Source organism: Adiantum capillus-veneris, chromosome 26, assembly GCF_014529385.1.
Source record: "Adiantum capillus-veneris isolate H3 chromosome 26, ASM1452938v2, whole genome shotgun sequence".
NCBI lineage: Eukaryota > Viridiplantae > Streptophyta > Polypodiopsida > Polypodiales > Pteridaceae > Adiantum > Adiantum capillus-veneris.
The window spans coordinates 56,814,020-56,836,039 of record NC_140956.1 but is presented as its reverse complement, the minus strand read 5'-3'; the positions used below and the strand labels follow the sequence as shown (position 1 = coordinate 56,836,039).

The following is a 22,020-nucleotide window of genomic DNA, read 5'->3' as shown; positions in this document are numbered from 1 at the left end:
GCTATGTCTGCTAATAGTTTGTTGCAAATAGTGCTATGAACATACTTTGTACATACTCCAGTTTCTCTCTGAACTTGAGTTTGTTGCACATTGTGTTAGTACTTTCATTGCAAGGAGACTGACAACATAAGAACTAGATGTTTAGTTTTATAAACATTTTTCTTCTTTTCAATATATATTAGAAAATCATTCACTAAGAAAGTAATCAAATTTACACAATATGAGATTTGCAATGCACTCTAGTCAATCCACATATCGATCACATATGTTGTGAGAAAACATACACATTGCAATGCACTCTTTACACGGCATTATGAAACATCTATTTTCAAATGCTATAAAGATAATCAACTTCTACACTGAAATGATGATAATTATTTGCAAAACACACACGAAAGCAATAATATCTATGATTGGTCATGTCATGCACTGACAATCTTTCATAATACATAATGCACTCCCTATATAAACCAATGCATAAAACAAGGCAATGGAATCTTCAATACAATCACACAATTGAGGACTACTTGTATCCAATCAAGGATTGTAGCCCCCTTATGCATCCAATTCAATATATAAAAGCTATGTTCACCCAATTAAAGATTATAGCTCTCATATTGTGTAGTGACAATGTATATCAACTCAAATCTATGATGGTGAAAAATGCAAGACTTCAAGGATCTTTATATACCCAATACGCTAGTACAAAGCATCCAACCCTTGACTATTGACTCATCATTTACATATGTTCATCGTCTAAAATCAACTTCGGCCCTTTTATGGACCAATGACTTCGTCGCAATGAGCATGACTCTCCAAATTCTCAATTGTTTTGGTTTCATACCTTCTTGGTGAAGGATTTAAATATTTTTAGAAGTGGTTACCGAATTAAGAATCACGTTCAACCCAAAAAAAGGACCCGTGACTCTGTAACCTTAAGTCAATTCACAAGAAGATGACTGTACCCGACGCTCGGATACACTCCCCAAGGATTTGCCTAGTCAAAGTACTACAATTAGAAGGGGTTTTACTTTATATAATTACGTCCGTCGGGCTTTTTTATTTTTTCGGCCGGTCCGCCGGGTAATGTCCTTTACCCGGTGGGCCCTCCTGGAAAATAAAAAAATCTAACGGGCCCGGAGGAAAAAATGATTAAACACAACGGGCTAACCGACTCTATTGGTTTTTGCAGGTCATCATCAGGATCACATTAACAATTAACATGATCACATCTTTTTCTTGTGTAATTACTGGTGTTATTAACATAATCACACGATCGTGATCACGTCAGTCAAATCCCTGGTTGGAGGAAGACACGAGGAATGTAAACATGTATGTATGCATATCTCTCTCTCTTTTTTGTTGTTTTGATTTAGATTCATGCTCAAGATTCCTTTGCATATCTTTGATTCATCCTATGATGATAAAACATCCTATTCTTTTTCTATTTCATGGCTATATGCATATTAAAAATCTATCACCTACCATGCCATGATGATCTCAAGCTCTCATGCACTCATCTTCTCCTCACATCCCTAAAGAGTTCATCTCGGTTACTATAAATTAAAATACTTTCCCTCATCACAATTTGATAAAGGTTTACCATTAGTGTATTCAACAATTTCAAAGATTGTAAGAAATCTAGAGATCAAGGAGGAATAAAACAATAAAATTAAATAAAACTAATTAGAGTTGTATAATTGCACTTATCTTTGGTACTTGACTGCAAAGATTCACGTTTCAAAAAGCGAATCATGCACCTCACTAGGATGTTGAGTTTAGGATTTCTACAATTGCTTGCTACCGAGAGCGTAGCCAAGGATCTGATACCACTGCTACAATCGGAGGTGTGGAAGGCACTGCAAAATACCAAAAACAACGTACTACAACCCATAAAACATACAAATTTGCATACCTCGTGAATCCCACAAGTGCGTGATTGAGCTTTACTCGAACACAGAGAGAGAGAGAGAGAGAGAGAGAGAGAGAGAGAGAGAGAGAGAGAGAGAGAGAGGTGCAATCTGCTTTGCAACATGCATGACAGAGGCTTGCTTTCGAAAAGGTGGGGGGGTGTGTGTGTGTTGGGGGGGGGTTGTCGTGGTGTGTCTGCACTCTCCATTATGGAGGCTCCCCCTGTGACGTTTGGTCGTCTGAACCCACCCTTAGTTTTTCATCCCCTTATTGTAAGACAAGTGGCAAGTGCCCTTTAGATTTGAGTGGCAAGCGCCACACAGAAAAGCACCCGTTGCATCTTTAGAATTCTAGCGCTGCACGTCTTTAGTTTTGACAAACGTGGTTTTCCGGAGTATTTAAAGAGAGTGCAGCATGGCGATGACACTTGGAGCTGGCAAAACTTGTGCTTCTTTCTGCTTCCGTACAGGCCAGGAACGACAGGTAACTCACGAGAGAGAGAGAGAGAGAGTTGGGTCATTCCTGCATTCGTGGTATACGTTTCTGAGTTTTCTTGTTGTTCTGTCTTTTCTGGGGGATTTTGGGTGGGCAGGCAGTGCCATGGCCGATACAGAGCTTGCGTCCATGGAGGTGGAAGTGGCCAAGGTGAGGAGGTGGTTCAATTCGGACAGATTCAAGTGGACAAAGAGGCCATACAAGGCAGAGGATGTAGTAAAGTTGAGAGGAACTGTGGAGTGTTCCTACATTTCGAACACCATGGCTAAAAAGCTATGGTCTCTTCTGAGAGCTCACCAAGCCAACAGGACATGCTCTGCCACTTTTGGCTGCCTTGATCCTGTCCAAGTTGCCCAAATGGCCAAATACTTGGACACCATCTATGTGTCAGGCTGGCAATGTTCCTCGACACACACGACCACCAATGAACCCGGCCCCGACCTTGCTGACTACCCCTACGACACTGTCCCCAACAAGGTAGAACACCTCTTCTTCGCGCAACTCTTCCACGACCGCAAACAGCGTGAGTCTCGCCTCACCACCATGTCTTCGTCGGAGCGGCGCCAAAACCCCCCTGTCGATTTCTTGCGTCCTCTCATTGCCGATGGTGATACTGGCTTTGGTGGCGCAACTGCGACTGCCAAGATGTGCAAGCTCTTTGTTGAGCGTGGCGCTGCAGGAATCCACCTTGAAGACCAGGTGAGTCCAAAGGCAAACTTCAGAAAAAGAAGGAAAGCAACATATTAAATAAGTTTATTAAGTGGCTTATGGTTAATTGTGATGTGGGTGTTTGGTCCGATGGGCGATCTTCTTTTGTGCTTTCTTTTTTTGTGCTTGTTATTTGGACAAGAAAGTTGATTCAGGTGAGCCCAGAGGCACTCTCTTTTAATCTTTTTTAGGGAAAATTACCAAAATACCCCTCAAATTAAAAAAATTTCCAAGAATGCCCTTAGATTCCCAAAATAGCCCTTGTTTTTCTCACAAATATCTCCACACACTTTCCTGTGTGCAGTTCTTCAGACGAAGATTAGTTCTCCCTCATCGAAGATATAGAACTATTGTGGGCTCTCGAACAGAAATGGCTTATAATTAGTAGATACAAATGCCTCTATTTGTGAGCTCATTGGTAAATTTTTTAAAGGTAGATTGCTTTTGTCAAAAAGACTCTGAACTATTCAAAATTTTGAGCAATCCATCCAAATTTGATGCAAGGGTGTTTTGGGAATTTTTTGAAATCTGAGGGGAATTTTGGGAATTTCCCCTTTTTTCTTTTTCAAAAATAAAATAAAAAAGAAGGCAATATATGAAATAGGTATTTAGGATTGTTATATCGGTTATTACTGGTTGTGATGTGGGTGCTACTGATGAATATTTTGCTGACCAAGCACATGTGGACAATTTTTCGTTTGATGCGGTCCCAAACAATTGAAACATAATTTTTGCATCTTTGCCTTTTTAAAATCTATGGATCCCACTTTGCCGTTGCTTGTCGAATATGGTACAGGTAATCTAATTTTGTGTTTTTGTCTTCTGTCAGTTGCTAATTTGATCTTTGCCTTATGTGCTTGATTTTGGACAAGAAACTTGATTCATTAAGATGGAATTCTGCAGGCCTCAGTGACAAAGAAATGTGGGCACATGGCCGGAAAGGTCCTGGTGGCCACATGCGAACACATCAACCGATTGGTCGCTGCTCGACTGCAATTCGATATCATGGGTGTGGAAACTGTCCTAATTGCAAGGACAGATGCTGAAGCTGCCACTCTCATTCAAAGCAATGTAGACACAAGAGACCATCCTTTTATACTGGGAGCGTCCAATCGCATGAAGAAGCCCTTAGCCACCGAGCTTTACGAGACCATAGCGAGGGGAGCTTCTCAAGAGGAGCTTCACACAATCGAGAATAGCTGGATGGAGGCAGCAGATCTGAAGCTATTGAAAGATGCCATAGCTGAAGCTATATGCAAGCTCAAAATTGAAGAAAGTGAGAAGGAGAAAAGATTGGCCGAGCTCTTTATGCATGCGGACTCCCTTTCAAACTATGAGCTCCGCGCATTGGGCGATAGACTGGGTGCCCGAGAGCTTTTCTGGGATTGGGACTTACCTAGGACTAGAGAGGGTTTCTATAGATACAAAGGTTGCACTGATGCAGCTATTGCAAGAGGGTGTTCCTTTGCTCCCCATGCAGACATGTTATGGATGGAGACGGCAAGGCCCGATTACTCACAGGCGCAGGATTTCGTCGAAGGCGTCAAAGCACAGTACCCCGAAATGCTCTTCGCATACAACCTCTCCCCTTCCTTCAATTGGGATGCTGCCGGACTCTCAGATAAGAGTATTAGCAGCTTCATTGGGGATCTTGCCCAACTTGGGTTTGTGTGGCAGTTCATCACGTTAGCGGGCTTCCATGCGAACGCGCTTGCAATTGATTCACTTGCCAGGAATTTTTTGAAGACAGGGATGCTGGCATATGTATCAAATGTGCAGCGTCAAGAGCGAGTGCTGGGGGTGGAAACGCTGGCACATCAGAAGTGGTCGGGTGCCAACTACTGTGATACCTTCCTCAAGGCAGTACAAGGGGGGATTGCATCGACGGCAGCAATGGGCAAAGGTAAGTTCCCTTCCTAACAAAGGTCTATGTTGAAACTTGGGGGTTGAAGATATGGTTCCTTATTGCACAGCATTTTATTTTGGCTAGGTGTTACTGAAGAGCAGTTCAAGACTGGTGGAGGTGATGGTCTTTTTGTAGGCGGAAATGAGCATTACTTTGCTCAATCGAAGATTTAGAAGAGACTATAACTAGAGAACATGCAACCACCCATGGCAATACATGTGTCATTTGCATATTGAAAAACAAGGGCGACATTTCCAATAATTGTGAGCAGAGCTTCCATTTCTGCCACAATTATATGGTTGCTCCTCTTTTTTTTGGTATGGAAGAAGCATAGATATAGAGCTAATACTAGATATAGTTCAGAGATGTGCTTTCATGTGCCCACGCATCTCTGATTCCGAACTATGAAAATATGCATGAAGTGAGCTAGTAGAAGAGAAGATTTTTGAGAGAAATATCAAATGTTGCAGTCCCTAGGCCAAAATCTATCACCATTGGAGGAGCATTAATGTAAAAAGGATTTTTATTTGTTCGTTTGTTTTGTGGAATCTGAGAGATCCAACATCATACAAGCATTGCACCTTTGTAGTGTGCAGAATTTGAGAGAAGAACTTTTACTCACCTTTGATTGTCCTCTCTTTACTTCACTAGCATATTGGCTTAATACCCTAGAGTGACATGCATAAATACAAGCCGGAAGAAAAAAACTTCCTATGTGGAAGAAAAGGACCTCAAATGTCCTAAGTGATGTCACTACCATATTATGGAAACAAATCTTCGGTCGGCTTGACGTGGTGAACATGAGTTGGCACATAGGAAAGTGCCATACTTCAAGTCATCGATCCATAAAGGGGACTAAGCTCAAAGCTTTGCAAAAGCGAGACATCCAAGTGAAACACACTCGATCGTAGTTGTAAAAGCTTCCCTATACTAAATCTCACAATTAGAAGTGGCCACTTAGGTTGTTGCTTGCTTAACCAAGATATGCATGAGCTTTCAAGCATGAAAAAAAACCACTAGTGGATATGTTTTGAGTCAGAGCGACCAATCCGATTTGACTATGAAAAAGGATGTAAATATGGGGGATCCCCCCTTGGGGTAAACCAACTCAAGATGCATAGTATCTTAAGTATTTAAAGGATCGTTTAATTACCTTCCAATGCTTGGAATGTATGCTTTTTACCTACGTGAGTCTTAAAGCATGGAATATATGCTTTTTACCTACGTGAGTCTTCATATTGAACATCCGTCCCCATAATGCATACATATATCAAGCAACCAATAACTTGCTAATAGAGTGATGTCAAAATAGTCTCGAGCATCATGAAGACTAAGCTTGAATCCCATCTCCATAGGGTCGCAATTCTCAAGGTTGAATCGACACAATAGTGGGTTAATATATTGTCTCGTACAAAGTGATACCTCCATCAACTCGCTTAAGCTGTATGCCCAAATAATGATAAAATCTGACATTCAAATCAGCTTTAACATTAGCACATTGTCCTTAATTTGGACCATTGAGCAACATGTCATCAATATAGAGCACAATGATTATAAATGTATTATCTTCACGTGTGGCATGCAAAGTGCTCTTCGTTGGACTATTTTGAAAACTATGTTAAGTCAAGTAAACATGAATCCTTTCATATCAAGCATGGGGAGCTTGCTTCAAACCATATGCTTTCTTAAACTTGTGCACCTTGTGTTCGTGTCTTCTTTGAACAAAACCACGAGGCTACGCTACATAGACGTTTGCATGCAAATCACTATTCAGTAATGTTTAAATTGATGTATACATTCCAACCATTATGAATTGCCACACAAATGCTACAAATGGTAGACAAGTGGGAGCAAAAGTCCTATCAACATCAATGCCCTTCTCACAAGCATATCCTTTTGAAATAAACCTAGCCTTATATCGATAACACTTCCATAAGGATTAAGGCTTATATTTCAAGTAAAACCCCACTTAGTAACAATGGACTTTTTTTCAATGGACAAAGTCACATACTATTCTGTAGAATACCACCATACTCATTGCATCCAACCAATTTTTGAATTTTGTGCCTCATCAAATGACAAGCTTTTTCGCATTATACATACTAAACACATCCAAAATGTAAGAATTTGATGCATGAGAGTCATGCTGAAAACCTTGAACGAGTATGACTGCACTAGGCATCTTGATATACCTCAAATCTGCTCATTTTCAGTCTTATCTTCAAATTAAATCCTGTAAATCTTCCTCAGAAAATGATTGATCTATAATGTCATTTGAAACTTGCATAGGTTGTATATGTACCTCACCAGGATCTACATTTATGTTTCTACCGTTGAATAAAGTATTGTAATGAAAATGACATATGAACTTTGAGAATGACGGAATTAGGAGAATTAAAGAGAACATTTTTGTGAGATTACTTTGAGAACATAGAAGGTGAACTTAATTGATGGTAGCAACATAATCATAGTACTTAATTAACTTGGCATGAACAATACTTTTGCAAGAGAGAGAGTTTAGAAAACTTGACAACAATTGAAGACCGGATTTATGTGGAGCCAGTTCCCCCTCCAATAGGCTTCAGGCACACCATGAGGGCAACATGAAGAGGATCTTGACGAGTGTGCTATTTGCTTTTTTTGTACCAAGCTTGCCTTGTGTGAGGGTGTGTGTGTCCTTTCTCTAACCCCTAGAATGATGGCTCGCCCCCCCTTGTGTAAGGATATAAATTGACTTTGTGGAACACCTTACCCTCAAGCACCTTAGTCATGGAGCACCTTAGCACCTTAGTCATTAAGCACCTCAAGCACCTTAGTCAGCAAGCACGACAAGCACCTCAGGCTTGAGCTAGGTTCCCACCTCAAGCACAACCTTAAATTGCCAAAGTTCAAAGGACTTTTAATACTAACCTTTGGAGGTCTTTAATGAAGCTAACCCTAAGATCTTTAAGCTCCATTAGCTAGCCTTGCTCTTTGACATACCATCTCTCATTTTGACCCTTTTACCATTAGCCCCACGTTGAGATAGATCTTCAAGCACATGTCTATATTCTAACCGTTGTTCTCGTTTATTCTCCCACATTAAATGATCAGTTTAATATGAGAAAATCATTTGGGTTGGTTAGATATTAGATTTTATGATATTACCTCTCTTTTGAACTCATAGTCTTCCTCGACTATAAGGTAGAAGAGATAAAGCCTTAGTCATTAGTCAATGTTTCTTAGCGGGTAGAGGATCCCTTTTTACGCTACGACATCTTTCCAAGATGGATGACTAATACATTTGGTGCTTGGGAGACATAGCTGCCGCAAGCATGTCTGCTCTTTAGTCCATTTCATTCTCCCAAAGTAGAGTGACAAATTCTACTTGGTGTTTGAGAGACATCGTCATCATAAACATGATTCTAAGTATGCACATTACTTAAATTTGTGCACAAAAAAAAGAGAATTAGTCTTATACGTCAAAAACATTGGTCTTTTGAAAGAAATTTCTACATGTGCTTACTCTAATGTAGCATTGTAAGCATTGACAAGATTCAAGCTATCCTTAAGCTGTATTCCTTGCATCCATCTAGCATCTTGAAAAGGATAATTTTTGAATTTAATAAGATACTGTCAGATAATCTTACCATGTGGTAGTACTTTGTCTTCATGCCGAAGGATAGCTTCGGGTTGTAGCACCTCTTCTTGGTGTTTGATTTTTGAGGGGTCTTCAATAATTGGTTCAAGCATTGTGTATGAGCCAATGGTGGAGAGAGAGAGAGAGAGAGAGAGAGAGAGAGAGAGAGAGAGAGAGAGAGAGTTGGGTACATTCCTGCATTCGTGGTATACGTTTTTGAGTTTTTTTCTTGTTCTGTCTTTTCTGGGGGATTTTGGGTGGGCAGGCGGTGCCATGGGCGATACAGAGCTTGCGGCCATGGAGGTGGAAGTGGCCATGGTGAAGAGGTGGTTTAATTCGGATAGATTTAAGTGGACAAAGAGGCCGTACAAGGCAGAGGATGTAGTAAAGTTGAGAGGAACTGTGAAGTGTTCCTACATTTCGAACACCATGGCTAAAAAGCTATTGTCTCTTTTGAGAGCTCACCAAGCCAACAGGACATGCTCTGCCACTTTTGGCTGCCTTGATCCTGTCCAAGTTGCCCAAATGGCCAAATACTTGGACACCATCTATGTGTCAGGCTGGCAATGTTCCTCGACACACACCACCACCAATGAACCCGGTCCCGACCTCGCCGACTACCCCTATGGCACTGTCCCCAACAAGGTAGAACACCTCTTCTTCGCGCAACTCTTCCACGACCGCAAACAGCGTGAGTCTCGCCTCACCACCATGTCTTCGTCGGAGCGGCACCAAAAACCCCTGTCGATTTCTTGCGTCCTCTCATTGCCGATGGTGATACTGGGTTTCGTGGCGCCACTGCGACTGCCAAGATGTGCAAGCTCTTTGTCGAGCGTGGCGCTGCAGGAATGAAGATCAGGTGAGCCCAGAGTCAAAACTTCAAAAAAGAAAGGAAAGCAACATATTAAATAAGTTTATTGTGTGGCTTATGGTTAATTGTGATGTGGGTGTTTGGTGCTATTATTTTTTTGTGCTTGTTGTTTGGACAAGAAAGTTGATCCAAGTGACTCTCTTTTAAAATTTTTAAGGAAAAATTACCAAAATACTGATGAAATTTGGGAAAATTCTCTAAATACCAGTCAAGTTCTAAAAGTTCCCAGAATGCCCTTACATTCTCAAAATAGCCCTTGTTTTTCTCGCAAATATCTCCAAACACTTTCCTTTGTGTGGTTCTTCAGATGAAGATTAGTCTCCCTAATCAAAGATGATAGAACTAGGATTTTGGATGGTATTGTGATCTCTCAAGCAGAAATGGTTTATTAATAGTACACGAGTGCCTCTAATGAGTTCATTTGGTGAAATTTTTAAAGGTAGATTGCTTTTGTCAAGTTGACTAACTTTTGAATTTTTTTTGAGCAATCCATCCAAATTTGATGCAAGGGTATTTTGGAAATTTTTTGAAATTTGAGGGGAATTTTGGGAATTTCCATATTTCTTGTTGAGAAAAGAAGGCAAATATGGTCCCCCAATCTTGGAAAAATAAAAATCCTTTCCAAACTTCTTAAGTGTATAAGTGAAGGGTGAGTTTAGGAAATGAAAAGACACACGAAGGTGGAAAGTCAAAAGACTTTTGAGTGAGCATTGGTATATTTGTGTTTTCCTTCTCTTTTGCTTTGCCTTGAGCATTTTCGTCTCTTTAGGTGCTTTTGCACTATGTAGGTAGTGATTATCTTTTCTTTGAAGATGCCTTATATAAAAATTAACAGAAGGCAATGTATGACATAGGTTTTTAGGATTGTTATAAGGTATGGCACCAGGTAATCTAATTTTGTGCTTTGTCTTATATCAATTGCTAATGTGTGCTTGATTTTGGACAAGAAATTTGATTCAAGGTGGAATTCTGCAGGCCTCAGTGACAAAGAAATGTGGGCACATGGCCGGAAACTGTCCTAATTGCAAGGACAACTGTTGAAGTTGCCACTCTCATTCAAAGCAATGTAGACACAAGAGACCATCCTTTTATACTGGGAGCGTCCAATCGCATGAAGAATCCCTTAGCCATCGAGCTTTACGAGGCCATAGCGAGGGGAGCTTCTCAAGAGGAGCTTCACACAATTGAGAATAGCTGGATGGAGGTAGCAGATCTGAAGCTATTGAAAGACGCCATAGCTGAAGCTATATGCAAGCTCAAAATTGAAGAAAGTGAGAAGGAGAAAAGATTGGCCGAGCTCTTTATGCATGCGGACTACATAAAGATAGACTGTGTGTCCGCGCATTGGGGGATAGACTGGGTGCCCGAGAGCTTTTCTGGGATTGGGACTTACCTAGGACTAGAGAGGGTTTCTATAGATTCAAAGGTTGCACTGATGCAGCTATTGCAAGAGGGTGTTCCTTTGCTCCCCATGCAGACATGTTATGGATGGAGATGGCAAGGCCCGATTACTCACAGGCGCAGGATTTCGTCGAAGGCGTCAAAGCACAGTACCCCGAAATGCTCTTCGCATACAACCTCTCCCCTTCCTTCAATTGGGATGCTGCTGGACTCTCAGATAAGAGTATTAGCAGCTTCATTGGGGATCTTGTCCAACTTGGGTTTGTGTGGCAGTTCATCATGTTAGCGGGCTTCCATGCCAATGCACTTGCAATTGATTCGCTTGCCAGCCATTTTTTGAAGACAGGGATGCTGGCATATGTATCAAATGTGCAGCGTCAAGAGCGAGTGCTGGGGGTGGAAACGCTGGCGCATCAGAAGTGGTCGGGTGCCAACTACTATGATACCTTCCTCAAGGCAGTACAAGGGGGGATTGCATCGACGACAGCAATGGGCAAAGGTAAGCTCTCTTCCTAACAAAGGTCTAAGTTGAAACTTGGGGGTTGAAGATATAGTTCCTTATTGCACAACATTTTATTTAGGCTAGGTGTTACTGAAGAGCAGTTCAAGACTGGTGGAGGTGATGGTCTTTTTGTAGGCGGAAATGAGCATTACTTTGCTCAATCGAAGATTTAGAAGAGGCTATAACTAGAGAACATGCAACCACCCATGGCAATACATGTGTCATTTGCATATTGAAAAACAAGGGCGACATTTTCAATAATTGTGAGTGAGCTTCCGTTGCTCCTCTTTTTTTTGGTATGGAAGAAGCATAGATATAGAGCTAGTACTAGATATAGTTCAGAGATGTGCTTTCATGTGCCCACCCATCTCTTATTCCGAACTATGGAAATATGCATGAAGTGAGCTAGTAGAAGAGAAGATTTTTGAGAGAGAAATATCAAATGTTGCAGTCCCTAGGGCAAAATTTATCACCATTGGAGGACCATTAATGTAATAAGGATTTTTGTTTGTTCGTTTGTTTTGTGGAATCTAAGAGATCCAGCATCATACAAGCATTGCACCTTTGTAGTGCACAGAATTTGAGAAGAACTTTTACTAGCCTTTGCTTGTCCTCTCTTTACTTCACTGGCATATTGGCTTAATACCCTAGAGTGACATGCATAAATACAAGCCGGAACAAAAAAACTTCCTATGCGGAAGAAAAGGACCTCGAATGTCCTAAGTGAAGTCACCACCATATTATGGAAACAAATCTTCGGTTGTTGTGATGTGGTGAACATGAGTTGGCACATACGGAAGTGCCATACTTCAAGTCATCGATCCATAAGGGGGACTAAGCTCAAAGCCTTGCTAAAGCGAGACATCTAAGTGAAACACACTTGATCGTAGTTGTAAAAGCTTCCCTATACTAAACCTCACAATTAGAAGTAGCCACTTAGGTTGTTGCTCAACCAAGATATAAAAACACTAGTGGATATGTTTTGAGTCATAGTGACCAACCCCATTTGACTATGAAAAAGGATGTAAATATGGGGGATCCCCCCTTGGGGTAAACCAACCCAAGATGCATAATATCTTAAGTGTTCAAAGAATTGTTTAATTGCCTTCCGATGCATGGAATGTATGCTTTCTACCCGCATGAGTCTTCATATTGAACATCCGTCCCCATCAACCAACAACTTGCTAATAGAGTGATGTTAAAATAGTCTCGAGCATCATGAAGACTAAGCTTGAATCCGCAATTCTCAAGGTCGAATCTACACAGTAGTGGGTTAATATATTTTGTCTCGTACAAAGTGATACCTCCAACTCGCTTAAGCTGTATGCACAAATAATGGTACAGAAGCCTCAAATCTAACATTCAAATCAACTTTAAAATTAGCACACTGTATTTCATTTGGACCAATGAGCAACATGTCATCAATATAGAGCACAGTGATTATAAATATAGTATCTTCACGTGTGGCATGCAAAGTGCTCTTCGTCGGACTATTTTGAAAACCATGCAAAGTCAAGTAAACATGAATCCTTTCATATCAAGCACGGAGCTTGCTTCAAACCATATGCTTTCTTAAACTTGCACACCTTTCCTAAAATTGCTTCAAACCATATGCTTTCTTAAACTTGCGCACCTTGTTTTCGTGCCTTCTTTGAACAAAACCACAAGGCTACGACACATAGACATTTGCACGAAAATCATTATTCAAAAATGTTCAAATTGATGTACATTTCAACCTTATGAATTGCCACATAAATGCTACAAATGGTAGTCTTGTGACAAGTGGGAGCAAAAGTCCTATCAAAATCAATGTCCTTCTCATAAACATACCCTTTTGCCATAAACGTAGCCTTATATCGATCAACACTTCCATAAGGATTAAGGTTTATATTTCAAGTAAAACCCCACTTAGTAACAATGGACTTTTTTCCAATGGGAAAAGTCACATGAAGTCCATGTGCTATTCTTTAGAATACCACCATACTAAGATTGCATTGCATCCAACTTGAATTTTGTGCCTCATCAAATGACAAGCTTTTTCGCATTATACATACTAAACACATCCAAAACATAAGAATTTGATGCATGAGAGGCATGCTAAAAACCTTGAACGAGTATGACTGCACTAGGTATCTTGGTATACCTCAAATCTGCTCATTTTCAGTCTATCTTCAAATTAAATCTTGTAAATCTTCCTCAGAAAATGATTGATCTATAATGTCATTTGAAACTTGCATAGGTTGTATATATGGCTTATTAGGATCTACATTTATACTTCTACCATTGAATAAAGTATGGTAATGAAAATGGCCTATGAACTTTGAGAATATCGGAATTAGGAGAATTAAAGAGAACATTTTTGTGACACTACTTTGAGAACATAGAGGGTGAACTTAATTGATGCTAGCAACATAATCATAGTACTTGATTAACTTGGCATGAACAATACTTTTGCAAGAGAGAGAGTTTAGAGAACTTGACAACAATTGAGGACTGGATTTATGTGGAGCTGCGGTTTCCCCTCTAATAGGATTTCTGTACACCATGAGGGCAACATGAAGAGGATCTTGACAAGTGTCCTATTTTCTTTCTTTGTGCCGAGCTTGCCTTGTGTGAGGGTGTGTGTTCTCTCTCTAGCCCCTAGAGTGGGGGCTCGTCCCCCCTTATATAGGGATATAAATTGACTTTGTGGAATACCTTATTTTCAAGAACCTTAGTCATGGAACACCTTAGCACCTTAGTCATCAAGCACGACAAGCACCTTAAGCTTGGGCTAGGATCCCACCTCAAGCACAGCCCTAGATTGCCAATGTTCAAAGGAATTTTAACACTAACCTTTGGAGGTCTTTAATGAAGCTAACCCTAAGGTCTTTAAGCTCCATTAGCTAGCCTTGCTCTTTGACATACCATCTCTCATTTGGACCCCTTTACCATTAGCTCCGTGTTCAGATTGATATGTAAGCACATGTCTATATTCTAACCCTTGTTCCCGTTTATTCTCCCACATTAAATGACCAGTTTAAAATGAGAAAATCATTTAGATTGGTTAGATATTAGATTTTATGACATTACCTCTCTCTTGAAATCATAGTCTTCCTCGACTATGAGGTAGAATAGATAAAGCCTTAGTCATTAGTCAATGTTTCTTAGCGGGTAGAGGATCCCTTTTAACCGTACGACATCTTTTCAATATGGATGACTAATCCATTTGGTGCTTGGGAGACATAGCTGTCGCAAGCATGTCTCCTCTTTAATCCATTTCGTTCTCCCAAAGTAGAGTGACAAATTCTAATTGGTGTTTGAGAGACATCGTCATCACAAACCACACGATGTATGTTGGAAATCCATGGTGTTTGAAAATTTGAGATATGAAGAGAGTTGCCATTTGGTGTGCCTTAATAGTCTTTTTGACAGGAATAAAGTGTGTTTGCTTGTTAAACCCGTCGACTATTGTTCGTATTCCCGTATTTCCATGGATAGACTTGGGTAATCCAAAGATAAAATCCATAGATATACTCTCCCATGGTGAATTAGGGATTGACAATGGTTAAAGTAATTCAGGTTGCTTCCCTCTATCATACTTAGTCTTTTGGCATACCACACATTTTGAAATATACTCTTGTATGTCCACTTTCATGGTAGGCCAATAGAAGTACGTCTCTACTCCTCGAAGAGTTGGTTGAATGCCTCTATGCCCCGCATAGGGAGGAGCATGTGATTCATACATAACTTTCTCATGAAGGGAGTAGGTAACACAGAGCCTATTGCCATGGAGACGATAACCATCCTGCAAGGTGAATGGTTCTTCTTTCTTCCCCAAAGCAAGGACTGACATTATGTCTTTAAAGTCAGGGTCAATAGCACATTCATCTATCATAGAAGATAGATCATTGTGAGTTAGTACTATAGACACCATATTCATCTATCATAGAAGATAGATCATTGTGAGTTAGTACTATAGACACCACAATAACTTTTGGTCATCGTGAAAGTGCATCGGTCACTTGATTGTGCTTACCAGCAATGTGAGCAATATGAAAATAAAATTGCAAAAGAAAATTTGCCCATCTCGTTTGTTTGTAAAAAATCTTGGTTTGCGTCATGAAGTACTTGAAACTTTGGTGGTCTGTTCACAAGATAAATGGAGTCCTAGGACATGTAGAACAACTAAAAGCTCTTTTTCATAAATGCCCAAGACCCGTTCTTCCGTATTGAGCCTTCAGATCTCATATGCTATGGCATGCCCGTCTTGAAGAAAAACTGCTCTAGGGCAATCACCACAAGCATCACATTGGATCTCAGATGGCTTTGAGAGATCCGAGAGCATAAGGACTGTTTGGGAGATAAACTTCTCTTTGAGTTTGTCAAAAGAATTTTGCTCCTTAGCAGTCCATGAGTACTTAACATTCTTCTTTGTTAAGTCATTAATGGTCCTGCTATTTGAGAGAATTTTTCTATGAAGCGTTTATAGTATGCACACATATCAATAAAGCTTCTTGGCTCATTTAGATTTCTTGGATTAGGCCATGCTTTTATTACCTCTAACTCTGATGGATCGATACGGATACCATCTTGAGAGATAGTATGACCTAACTATTGAATCTCTTGAAGGAAGAATTTACTTTTCTTTTGATTGAGAAAAAGCTTGTTTTCCCTCAATGCTTGAAAAATCACTTGGAGATGTTGCTTGTGTTCTTTCAAGGACTTGGAGTAGATGATGATATCATCAAAGAACACTCCAGTGAATTTGCGGTAGGGTCTAAAAATTTTCTCCACTAGACGATTGAACGTGGTTGGTGTATTCGCCAAGTGACTAGATATTCTTGTTTAGCTTGGGAACCTCGATAAGGAGGCTTGTTAGGTGGTGGGATTCTTGGTAGCAGCTCAATTCAATGGTCATCATCCCCTTGTTTTGGAGGTAAGTCCATAGGGATATCATCGATGAACACATCTTGGAATCCTTTTAAAAAATTAAACAAGTCTAACTCTTCTTGATTCCTACCATTTACATTTGATGAAACATTAGGACCTTTTAGAGACTCTTTGACAAAAATCATGTACACAAAAACTGAGCTCTTCATTGACTTATCAAAAGCAGGAGGATTTACAAGGGGTATAGTACGACTAGACTCACTAGCATCTATGAACATGCTCTTTCTCCTATAGGTGAAGTAGATTCTCCTTTTAGGGAACTTCATGTTGGCAGCCATGCGGTTGAAGCATGGTGCCCCTAGGATAACATCCTCATGTTGGAGAGGAGAGATGAAAAAGTCTTCTTTGTCAACATAGCTTTGGACATGAAGCCTCAACTTACAAATCAAGGGAGTAACGGAGGCTTGCCGTCCCTTGAAAGAGGTGTCGGCCATTACAATATCTCCCATCTCGAAAGCTTGAATGCCCAATTTGGTGGCCAAATCTATTGATATGCAGTTGTGAGTAGAGCTAGGGTCAAACAAGATGAAGGAATCATGTTCCCTTACCTTTCAAGCATAGGAGAGAGGTGATCCTTTGCAATGAGCATCCTCTTTTGGAGCTTTGATAGTGGAAGGTCTAGGAGTCTCATTGCGGGTATTTCTCTTGGGGCAAGAACGATAGCCATGTCCTTGCTCCCCACACTTAAAACATTTATGGTCCTTGCAAAAAGCTTCAAGCTCTTAGGAGAGAGTTTGTTTTTACCTTTGTAAACTCCCTTCTCCTTGGACTGATTGTGGTTGTTGGAATTGCCTTGGGAAGAATTTTGGCATTGGTTTCCCCCTTTGCATCACCTTTATTTTTGCATTCCATGGGCTTGGTATTCTTTCGAGCCCCTTGTTGGAAATTGATGCGCAAAGCAACCATGGTGTGGTGGATTGCTTTGGTGATAGAACCAGGCCATTGAGAGTTGATATACTCGGCTGTCTCTTCAGGTGATCCCGCACAAAATTGTTGCTTTTGCTCGGCAAAGTCTATCTTTTGAAAAACAATAGCCTTGAGATGTCCACATATTTGTGAATAGACTGATGGGAGAGAACCTTCAAACTTCACCATTTGGTAAGCACTTTGTCCTTTGCGTCGCTTGCAAGGAATCACTTCATGATGGAAACTTGTAGAGTTTTCCATGTACTTTGGGGCTTCTTCGTTGCCAGGAAGGCTAGCCCACCATTGACGAGCCATTTTCTGAAAGTGCATAGCTACATGGTGTAGCTTGAAGGACTCTGTGAATCCCTTGTCTCCAAAGGCCGCATCAAATTTTTGGATCAAGGCCAATACTTTTTTGGTAGCACCAAAGGTGCCATCATAGGTGAGAAAAGAGATACTCTTTCCTCTCTCTTTGAAATTCTTGAGCTTTTGGGACCTTTGCCATGCAGGGTAAGATTTGCGATGTCCTCCCCTCTTGTATTCTCTAGGAGAATAGCCATAGGTTTAATCGAAAGAGGAGGAAGGTGAAGAAGAAGGAGAAGAGGTGACCTCTTTCTTGTCCTTTACTTCCTTTGTTTCCTCTCTTCCCTTTTGGAGTGATGAGGAGAAGGACTATGGGTTGACCGTTTCCTCTTGGGAGGAGTTGGCAACCGTCTAGATCACTATCTTCATGGAGCCACATCTTCAAAGGAACTTAGGAATTCATTACTTTCTTGTTCTTTGGATTCCTCCTCTTGTATGGGAGAGAGTCTTCTTTTGGGGGTCTCATCAAGAGGCCTCGTAAGCTCTCTCTCCTCTTGGAGAGGAAGGAAAATCCCACAAGCACAAAGTTGTTGAGTAACTTCGGCTTGCAAAGCCAAAGGAGGGTTGCCGCAACCTAGTAACAAGATAATTGACAAACATGGGGGCATCATCATTAGCACCTTCATGTTCAAAATCAAAGTTATGAATGTTCATTATACTCTCTTGGTTATTGTCAGCCATGCTAGTTAAACTTATGTATATGATTACTTTGTGCTTTGGTACCCTCAAAAACCTTAGTTGCTACTCTTCTTTACCTTTGAAAATGAGTTCTCAAGAAGCCACACCTGTGGTTTAGACAATGTTGATTGCAAAGACTAGTAGAGAGGGTCTAACATTGCTCGGTTGATTATGATTCCATTTGAGCTTGCTCGTAGCTCAATAATGGTAAAGCCAAAGGTAAGCCCGAGAGGATCCATTATTAAGACTATAGCTCCCAATGGTGTACCTCAAACTAAGTCCTTCTCAACCAAGATAATAGATCCCTGTCCCACTTACCCTATTGAAATTAACAGGCCCAACCTTTCATGGACAACTTAAGGAGCTCTCTTCTTAAGCAAAAAAAGGGAAACCAATAGCTCTGATACCAATGTAATAAAAATGGCCTATGAACTTTGCGTATAGCAGAATTAGGAGAGTTACAAAGAGAATTTTTGTGAGACTACTTTGAGAACATAGAGGGTGAACTTAATTGATGGTAGAAACATAATCATAGTACTTAATTAACTTGGCATGAGGAATACTTTTGCAAGAGAGAGAGTTTAGAGAACTTGACAACAATTGAGGGCCAGATATATGTGGAGCCAGTCCCCCCTCCAATAGGCTTTAGGCACACCATGTGGGCAACATGAAGAGGAGCTTGACAAGTGTCCTATTTTCTTTCTTTGTACCAAGCTTGCCTTGTGTGAGGGTGTGTGTGTTCTCTCTCTAGCCCCTAGAATGAGGGCTCGTCCCCCCTTATGTAGGCATATGAATTGACTTTGTGGAACACCTTACCCTCAAGCACCTTAGTCATGGAGCACCTTAGCACCTTAGTCATTAAGCAGCACCTTAGTCAGCAGGCACGATAAACACCTCAAGCTTGGGCTAGGTTCCCACCTCAAGCACATCCCTAGATTGCCAAAGTTCAAAGGACTTTCAACGCTAACCTTTGGAGGTCGTTAATGAAGCTAACCCTAAGGTCTTTAAGGTCCATTAGCTAGCCTTACTCTTTGACATACCATCTCTCATTTGGACCCCTTTACCATTAGCCCCGTGTTGAGATTGATCTGTAAGCACATGTCTATATTCTAACCCTTGTTCCCGTTTATTCTCCCACATTAAATGGTCAATTTAATATGAGAAAATGATTTGGGTTGGTTAGATATTTGATGTTATGAAAGTATCCTATACATTTTGTGAGTTCATATTTGTCTTCTTGGTGAACTACATCTTCCTCAAAAACAGCTTGAATAATCAAGTTATGCTTTGTTTTTAGATGATATATAACCTGTAGTCTTTGCTTTCTAGACTGGATTCAACAAAAAGGCCTTGTCATTCGCATTTTGTGGTGTTCCAAAGCATTAGCCATGCAACCAAACATACACACACGTGAGAAATTGATGGCTTCTTGCCATGCTAAGACACATAAGTTGCGATAGACCGTGACGCTTTAATGGAACACCTTTTAGTACATGTGTATCCATGACAATCTCAAGCCAAAATGCATGTTGGAAAGCTTAGCTTTTGACCATACACCATGCCATCACCATAAGTGATTTTTTGTCTCTTAGATGGACCATTTTGGTGAGGTGCATATGACAATGTACATCAGTGTTTTCTCCCATGAATTCCCAAAAAATGCATCAAATTCTTTTGATATATACTCCCCCTTGATCAAAATGAAGGGTGTCCAAACTACAACCAAACACATTCTTGTTGGAATTAGGGTTGTAGGAAAACACACAGCTTGGAGAAGACGAACGAAGCTTAAGGCACACAATAGAGTGTAATACTTAGTGTGCAGTGGAAAGATAAGTTAACCCTAGAGTGATGGGCATATATACAATGCACGGGGGAAAAAAAATGTTAGTGAGAGAAACAATGCCCCAACGGTCCTAATTGTGTTCACACACATCACTACCACATGTATATGGTAACAAATCCCCCTTGGGAGTGATGCGGTGAACGAGAGATGGCACATAGAGTATAGGGAAGTGCCATGCCCTACGAGGACATGATCAGTCCACAAAGGGGAGTAAGCCCAAAGCTTTGAGGAAAGCTTCAAACTTCTCACGAGACAATGCCTTTGTGAAAAGATTTGCAGGGTTGTCCTGTGTTGGCACATAAGCCAAGATAATCTCTCCTATTGAGAGCCTCTCCCTAACTTAGTGGTAATGCACCTCAATGTGCTATGTACGAGCATGAAAAAATGGGTTCCTTGTAGCTACCAATGTGCTCAGACTATCAGTGTAGATGGTGTTGGTAGTGTCTTGTCCAACACCGAAATCATCCATAAGGCGCTTGAGCCATACACACTCAACCGTAGTTGTGAAGACTGCCTTGTAATTAGCCTCACAATTGCAAGTGGTCATAGTAGGTTGCTTCTTACTCAACCATGAGATACATAAACTGTTGAGCATGAAAAAAAAATCACACTCGCATGTCAAAACAACCAGCCCAATCTGCGTCCGAAAAAGCATGCAAATCTGACAGCAATGATCCCCCCTTGGGATAAAACAAGCCAAGATGTAAAGTGCCACTCAAGTAGCAAAAAATACTCTTTATAGCCTGCCAATGCTTAGACCCTGGGCTATGCATGAATCTGCTGACCTATGAGTCTACAAACTGAATATTTGGCCTCATGTTGCAGACATAAATGAGACATCTGACAACAGTTTGGTAAACAGTGACATCGGCAGTATCACCAACATCATGAAGACTCAATTTCAAACCCGTTTCCATGGGAGTGACAATAGGTTTGCAATTCTCAAGTCCAAATTTACATAGTTATTTCTCTATACAACTTGTCTGACACAAGGCAATACCACCATGAAACTTTGTAAGGGTGGGGATTAGTGTACTTATTTCCCACCTACAAATATAATGGCCATCCATTCCTATCTCCTCAATCAAAGGCGGCAGAATCACCAAATTTTTTGGCAGAATCACCAAATTTTTGGCTTTGGGCTTGACAAGGGCCCAACAACCAAAAGTTTGCAATTGTTCCATCCTTGACCATCTAGACATATTGCGATGGCCATGAAACTTTGTAGTGGAAGTAATTAGTGTGCTTCCACTACCATTACAAAGTTTCATTGCCATACGTTCTCGTCTCATACGTCAAGGTCATTAGACTCGCCATTTTTTTAGCTTTGGGATCGCCAAGGGCCGAACGGTCAAATATTGACGATTGCTGCCCTTGATCGTTGAGATGGATTGTGATGGCCATGAAACTTTGTAGGGGTAGGAAGTAATATGCTTCCCCCATCTTGCAAAGTTTGATATCCATTGATTCCCGTTTCATTTGTCAAGGGACACAAATTTGCCAATTTTTTTGCTTTGAGATCGCTAAAGACCCAACGGCCAAAAGTTGGCGATTGTGTCGCACTTGACCATCGAGACGGATTGTGATGGCCATGAACATTTTCACGGGTAGGGATTAACATGATTAATCTTCCCATGCAAAGTTTTATGGCTATCCATTCCTATCTCGTTGATCAAGTGTGGCAGACTCACCAATTTTTTTGGCTTTGGGCTCACCAAGAGCCCAATAAGCAAAAGTTGACAATCGTGCTGCCCTTGACTGTCAGGACGGATTGCCATGGCCATGAAATTTTGCAAGGTAGGGATAAGTATGCTTTCTCTACCCATACATAGTTTCATGGCCATCCGTTCTCGTCTCGTTTGTCAAGGGCGGCGGATTCATC

The 22,020-nt window shown here is 40.8% G+C and overlaps 1 protein-coding gene and 2 pseudogenes across 1 annotated transcript; all 3 read left to right on the top strand.

Moving 5' to 3' along the window:
• Positions 1-2,263: 2,263 nt before the first annotated feature.
• LOC147423501 (isocitrate lyase 2-like) lies at positions 2,264-5,641 on the top strand. Its single transcript, XM_086501055.1, has 4 exons — positions 2,264-2,394; positions 2,504-3,105; positions 4,018-5,017; positions 5,105-5,641. The coding sequence occupies exons 2-4, from the start codon at positions 2,512-2,514 to the stop codon at positions 5,191-5,193; spliced, it is 1,683 nt and encodes a 560-aa protein (XP_086357181.1). The 5' UTR covers positions 2,264-2,394; positions 2,504-2,511; the 3' UTR covers positions 5,194-5,641.
• Positions 5,642-5,788: 147 nt separating this feature from the next.
• Positions 5,789-10,092, top strand: LOC147423500 (isocitrate lyase pseudogene; annotated as a pseudogene).
• Positions 10,093-10,513: 421 nt separating this feature from the next.
• LOC147423499 (isocitrate lyase pseudogene) lies at positions 10,514-11,990 on the top strand (annotated as a pseudogene).
• Positions 11,991-22,020: the final 10,030 nt, after the last annotated feature.

Bases quoted from the DNA above. Each gene is read 5' to 3' on its own strand.
- LOC147423501 (XM_086501055.1), top strand. From the start codon at position 2,512: ATGGCCGATACAGAGCTTGCGTCCATGGAGGTGGAAGTGGCCAAGGTG. The intron at 3,106-4,017 runs GTGAGTCCAAAG...GGAATTCTGCAG, and splicing joins GAATCCACCTTGAAGACCAG to GCCTCAGTGACAAAGAAATG. The intron at 5,018-5,104 runs GTAAGTTCCCTT...TATTTTGGCTAG, and splicing joins GACGGCAGCAATGGGCAAAG to GTGTTACTGAAGAGCAGTTC.